The sequence below is a fragment of the Lonchura striata genome, chromosome 4, assembly GCF_046129695.1.
Source record: "Lonchura striata isolate bLonStr1 chromosome 4, bLonStr1.mat, whole genome shotgun sequence".
NCBI lineage: Eukaryota > Metazoa > Chordata > Aves > Passeriformes > Estrildidae > Lonchura > Lonchura striata.
The window spans coordinates 62,116,941-62,123,408 of NC_134606.1; the positions used below are offsets into that span (position 1 = coordinate 62,116,941).

At 39.5% G+C, this 6,468-nt stretch overlaps 1 protein-coding gene across 1 annotated transcript in view; it reads left to right on the forward strand.

Moving 5' to 3' along the window:
- The window catches only part of SMAD1 (SMAD family member 1), a 43,481-nt gene extending 41,660 nt beyond the window's left edge, over positions 1–1,821 (forward strand). Inside the window, exon 7 of the mRNA XM_021549231.3 lies at positions 439–1,821. Coding sequence (XP_021404906.1) covers positions 439–582 — 144 coding nt within the window. The 3' untranslated portion in view covers positions 583–1,821. The remainder of the gene's footprint in view (positions 1–438) is intronic.
- Positions 1,822–6,468: the final 4,647 nt, after the last annotated feature.

A 6,468-nucleotide genomic window follows, 5' to 3' on the forward strand; every position in this document is an offset into this window, starting at 1 on the left:
TGTCAAACAGATACTTCACCCCCATTTCTACATCAATCTTGTCACCTCATCTTTTAATTTTTCGATCTGTTGACAGCATTTCCACCCAATTTGTTCTGTTTTCAGTCTTGGCAGAGAGTATTTGAATATCCCTCTCTTTAGAGGCTTTATAGGGACCTCAGGCAGCTGGCAATGATGTATGGGGAAATTTTGCAGTTACGTCTTTAAAGATTTCCATTCCAAGAGATCCGAAATGATACTTTTCCACATTTATAATTTTTTAGCTTCTGATTTGTTCATTGAAATGTGATAATAGTTGGTGGGTGCTGTGGGTGCTGTGCCACCCTGCTGATAATGAGTGTTGAAAGCTATTTTGGAAGAAGTATGCTTTTCAGGTATTTAGTATTATAATATGAGGTGATTTGTTTTTTCTTTCCCTGCTTATGATTCTATTTCCAGGGTTGGGGAGCTGAATATCATCGCCAGGATGTAACGAGCACTCCATGCTGGATAGAGATACATCTCCATGGTCCCCTTCAGTGGCTGGATAAAGTACTTACTCAGATGGGCTCTCCTCATAATCCTATTTCTTCAGTGTCTTAAAAGGTCCCAAGCTCCTGCATTTTGGAAACAGTTGAGCCTTGCATGTACTTGAAAGATGTATGAGTCAGACACACGTTTTTCCTTTTTTCCCCCCCTCAGCTGGCAACAGCTGAAAAAGAGCCATGAAAACACTTGACTTCTGTGACCAACTGCTGGGTTCAGAAAACAAAGATAAATAAACCCCTTTGACATACTGTTGGTATAAAGAATTTTAGTTTACATTGTAATGTACTATTGTGGAGTTGATTTACAGGGCTTAGTACAAGAGGGACAACAGAGCCAAAGCCAAACTCAGCGTGCTGGACAGAGTTCCCGAGGATTTTTCTGCAGCCGTCACTCTTAAGGTTCTCCTTCCTTACATTCAGCACTCACTGGTTTCCCCCACGTCCTCTGGAGGGAAGAGTGGATGTTGGCCAAGTCTGCTTTTTGCAGCCTCTCTTCAGTACCTCTTAGAAACATTACACTGATGGTTGCTGTTCTCTTTCAAAGTAAAAGAAGGCATAAGGTTTAATCTCAATAACTGTGTGCTATCTCTGAAACTGTGTCCTGACCGTACTGATGTAAGAATGTTAGGTATGTTCTTTCGCTAAATGTATGTATGGTGTATTTGAAAGTTTAGAAATTAATTAGATTTAGACCATAAAGGAACTAGGAATATTTGAATGGGGGGAGGTGGGAGTGGGAGGGGAAAATGACAGCTGAAATGTAGAATATATTGTAAACATAGTGTGTTAGTTTAAACTGAAGTCTGAATTTTGTTGTGCATTTTGTTTTCATAGTGGCTTCATCTTGTTAGTTCTGACTATTTTTGCCTCTTCCTTTTCACCCAAAGCAATTGTGCAACTTCTTTTACCCATGAAGAGGAAAAATTTATTAATTTTTGCAGTTTGAAGGCTGTAGCTCTATGTATTTCAAGGCGAATTTGTACAGAGTGCTCTTTAACAATTGATCAGTTTTATACAGTTTATGTAACAAAAGTAGGCTTTTAATTCTGTGAGATAATCTTGTTTTGCCAAACCAAGGAACTGTTAATTGTCTGGAGGACTTCAGTATCCCTGTGGGGGTCAATTTCAAACTCAAAAAGAATTTTTTTTTTAATTTTTTTTTTTCCCTGCTTGGTTTATTTTCTTCTCTTTGCTCTTTTATATTCATGTAAGCTGTAATACTTTCAAGTACTTTTATTCCAAAACTAGTGGGTCCTCTTTACTGGAAATTTTGAATAAAACCTGTTGTTACTGCTTACATTTGATTAAAACCTTGTCTTGTCCACTTCTTAGCAGACTCTTTAACAAATCAGATAAAGGTGTGAACTTGGGGGAGGAACAACTAGAAATGAAGATGTGCTGAGCTTAAATGTAGTGATTAGTACAGGTCAGTAGCCCTGCTAAACGCAGGAGCAAGGGGAGGCTGAGCAGCAGAGCTCAGTGTGTGTTCAGCCAGACAGAGAAAGCATCTCTGTCTGTGTAATGAGTAATTGAGTAAATAGCCCTTTTTGGAGTATGAGTCAATGCCACCTTTTTCTCTTCTTTTTTCCCTCTTCTTCTTTTTTTTTTTTTTAATTTTTTTTGTGTGTGTGTGTGTTTTTGTTAAAGTTAATTCTACAACTTGGCTCAGTATATACATTTTTTAAATTAAAAACTAAAAATTCTCCCCTTGCTCAGGGAAAAAAAAAATCCATAATGTATAAGTTCTCTATGGAGAAGAACCCAATACCTGATACTTTTACATTCCAAGAAGAACAGGTTTTTTGGTTTCTTTTCAGATTCAGTTTAACATATCTTTTTCATAAAGAAGTGGTCATAGCAGAAATGTAAGTCTTAAAAATAAATAAAATTTAGAGATGATCAAAAAGTGGAAGAATGCTGTTTGCTACTCAGGCACTGTCTTTGTTTTTTTATATCTTCAGCCCCTGCTGCTTAAACTCCCAGCTGTTCTCAACAGTTTCATTGCTTTTTATGGAATGCAGCTGTGAGTTAGTGACTTCTTTTTTAATTAGTGCTGTAACCATCCATCATGCAAGTCTTAAGGAGTGTTTCTACTTGGATGTTTTCCTATTTGGATGATCCTGTGCAAGTTTTGATAAACTTTGAAAAAGTGTTGGAGTAAGAAAAGACAGTTTTATGTTGTGACTGCTTTGAATGTTGCTGTCTTTTATGTTTTGGGCTGTAATGCCTCTCTGTTTTTCCTAAATAGGGATTAAAATTAGAAAATAGTAGCTCTACAATGCATCAGAAGCTTTCAGTGGTAATCTGAATTAAGTGGGATGTGCAGGATCCCCGTTTTTCTGAGTTCCTTCTGTTGTCAATTTTTCTATAATACTGTTGAAGTGCTGGGTACATAATATTTTTGTTATCTGTTATCCAGTTTTTTGCTTGTGTTGTGGTGATATTAAGTGCAAAGAAAACGTGTACCTTCATATGATGGCACAGGGTATCTCAGCTGCATTTCATTACATAAGATGAGTGGACTGGAGTAGCACCTGAGACTCTCAGGTGGTTTTATCTGTGTTAATTTTTTTTTCACAGTACTTGTATGGGGCTGTTTTAGATTTGGAAACAGTGCTGATAACACAGGGATGTTTTCCTTATTGCTGAGCAGGGCTTGCATAGATCCAAGGATTTTTCTGCCTCCCACCCCACCAGTGAAGAGACTGGGGATGCATAAGGAGCTGGGAGAGGACACAGCTGGGACAACCAACCCCAGATGACCCAACATATATCCTGTAACATATGGAGTCATGCTCAGCATGTAAAATGGGAAGAAGGAGGGAGGGGTGTTAGGAGTGATGGAGTTGTCTTCCCAAGTTACAGTTATGTGTGATGGTGCCCGGGTTTCCTGGAGATGGCTGAACACCTGCCTGCTCGTGGGAAGTAGTGAATGAATTCCTGGTTTTGCTTTCCTTGTGTGTGCAACTTTGGCTTTGCTTATTAAATTGACATTATCTCAGCCCACAAGTGTTCTTACTTTCACCCTTTCAATTTTCTTCTCCATCCCACCTGGGGTGAGTGAAGGAGCAGCCACTGAGTGGTGATTAGTTACCAGCTGAGGCCAAACCACAACAAACTAACAGCCAGAAACAGAAGACGTAGGACAGAGGTTACCTGGGAGGAAGCAACTGCTGGCTTCAGGAAGTTGTGAAAATTTTTGGAGCATTTAGAAGAAGTCTTCCTTCTGCTTTGCCCTGCTTTGGATAGTTGGAGTCAGAAAGTTTTTAAAGGCAAGACAAGAGTGAAAGGAAAAGAGTTTCTTGCTGACCTCTCACAAAACAGAGAATGCTGAGAACTAAAAATATGGACAGAGCCTACAGTGTCAGCTCTGTAACCAGGTAAGTTTCTGTTGCTTATTTGGTTTTATTTCCTCATAATTTCCTCCATTTAATCTTCTGAACAAGAGTTAAACACAAAAGACGCTACTTAAAAGCCAAGACAAGTCTCTGTTAGGAGAAACTGAAAAGACAGGGATATATTTATTAAGGAAAAGCAGTATATGTGGATACAAATAATTCCATGGAGTTGAATGTGTTTTGAAATCTCTGCTTTGGCTTTTAAGTGCTGGAAATCAAATAATTCTCCCTGAGTGGAGATGGTTTTTTAATTATTTAGGAGGATCTGGTGAATGCTTAAAAGATTTGTTGAAAGCTAAGAGAGGTAGTTATACATACCTTTATGGGTTTAGGAAGGTATGGAAAAAATAATTCATGTTGTATCATATCCTGTGTCATAATCATGGGCCTGATCTTTTAATGCTTGCTAACCTGGTATTGCTGTCTACTTTGTTAAAGCCATTTACTGCTAAATCACTGCTCTTGCTACTGTAGCTATTGTCCTTTATTATCTTAAGACAACAATAGCTGTCTTTTTTAGCCTCTAAGCAATACAGGTGTGAGTATCACTGTTTGAAGACACCAGATCAGTGCAGAGGTGTCTGAAATTCATATGGACCTTCTTTGGTGTGCCAATCTCTTTGATTTTTCCTTTGCCTTGTCCCACTCTAAACCTTTGATGGACACCTTGGAAGTTAGCTGTGATTTGGTGCTCTCTTTAGGAACTGCTGCTGGTTTGTTCTGTGAAGCACACTGAAGCTTCTTAGTGTGCTCTTGAGATTTGTGATTCATGGCCATGAACTGGCAGTCACCTTTTTCTGGACACTTGCCTAAATATACAACATAACTCTACCATCACCAGCAGTGGTGGAGCAGTATATTTTTTACATGCATCATCTCACAGTTCATTTTCTTAAATACATTTGTGATTCTGTGCAGGAGGGAAGGGAAAATGGCTAATATTTTCCTCTGGCCCTCTCTGTCCTTGACTTAATTCAGTGAAGAAAGACACCCTTGCCATGTTTGTCCTTCAGGGGACGTTCTCTCGTCTTTGTTCCTTAAGCTCCCTTCACTGACTTCTATATTCTGGATGACTGTCCTTGTTTTTTTTGAATTCTGCATGCAAATTGCTTTTTGTCATCCCCAGGAGGTGCTGTCCCTGGATCATGTGTCTGTGTGTCACCATATGCTGGGAGCTGCTGAGGCAGAGGGCTCTGGTTCCCCACTTTCGTTCAGTTTAATGGAAGTGTCTGACAGGTGGCTCCTGTTTCATTCACCCCACCTGCAGACCCTTCAGCGGGGAGGGCTGTGTCCCCTGGGGTGTGTGGTGAACTGTTTTTCATGAGGCAGGTGTGATGGAGAGGCAGCCTCCTGATCAAAGCCTCTTGCAAGCACAGAAGTGGCTCCGGTAAAACTGACAATGTAAGCATCCACTGGGCTTGATGTGGTTACAGAGCTGAGTGGGTCTATTGCAGGGAATAGACGAGATGGGTACAGTTTTTATGCAGGTCTGATGAATGCCTTGCAGTTAAAAGTGATCCTCAGTGTATGTTGTTAATTGATCTTGTGCGACCGAAGTAATCAAAAGTAATGTCAAACAAACCCCCAAATTTTACAAACAGTCCAAGAGTGTGGAATTTGATTAAATCATCTTTAAGGAATGTTAAGATTTTTTTGTTTTAATGTGTGTAGATTGTTCATTTTTTCTTAAGAATTGGCTTGTGGTTTCCCCTTTTAATCCTGCCGCTAAGGCATAAATTGAAAAATCTGCGTGTTCTCTTCATGATCCTGCCAGCTCATCTGAGACTCTAAATCTCTAAAGCTCAAAAGAATCTGGTGTAGTTTAATTTTGAAGAAGTAAGCATTGCCACTTGCCCCAGAGCTAAGCTATCTCATAGCAGTGATAAAAACTTGCCACTTGCAGTTGTGTTCTATAGTAAATAGAAAATGAGCTATAATTATATTACAGGCTTAATTTGTTCAAGGAGTTTGGTTTTTGTGGAGTGGTCACTTGCTTAGACATGCTGGGAAGAGCACAGTTTGCCTTTTTAAAATAGATTCTGATTTTTCTGTTGCAGCTTTCCCCAGTGTCCCTGTAATGTGTAACAACATTCTTTTCTATAAAGAAAAATGGTGTGCATAACTTTGCCTTCCCCTTTCTCCTAATATAACTTTGAACTTCTTGGTCTGCTGTTCTTTTAGATTACTGAGCCTGAGCTTAGAACAAGCAGGAGAATGAGACTTGATGTGTGTAGTGCTGCAGTAACACTTTACTATTTTTTTGGAGCACTTGGTTCTTGGCGGGAGAGCAGGGTCTATCTCATCTCTAAGCCCTTCATTTCTGCCTTCTGTTGATACTTTACAGATTGGTAATCCTGAGTGTTTTCAGATATACATGTGGAGACTGAAAGATGGCTGCTGTCCCATCAGATATTTCTCCAAGTTTGTGGACCAGTCTCCTCAAGTCAAAATCACCATAGGCCATAGTGTTGGCAACAGCACTATTTAGAAACTGGATCCAAGCATGGCTTAATTTTGAATGTGATTCAGCCAATGGTTTCACT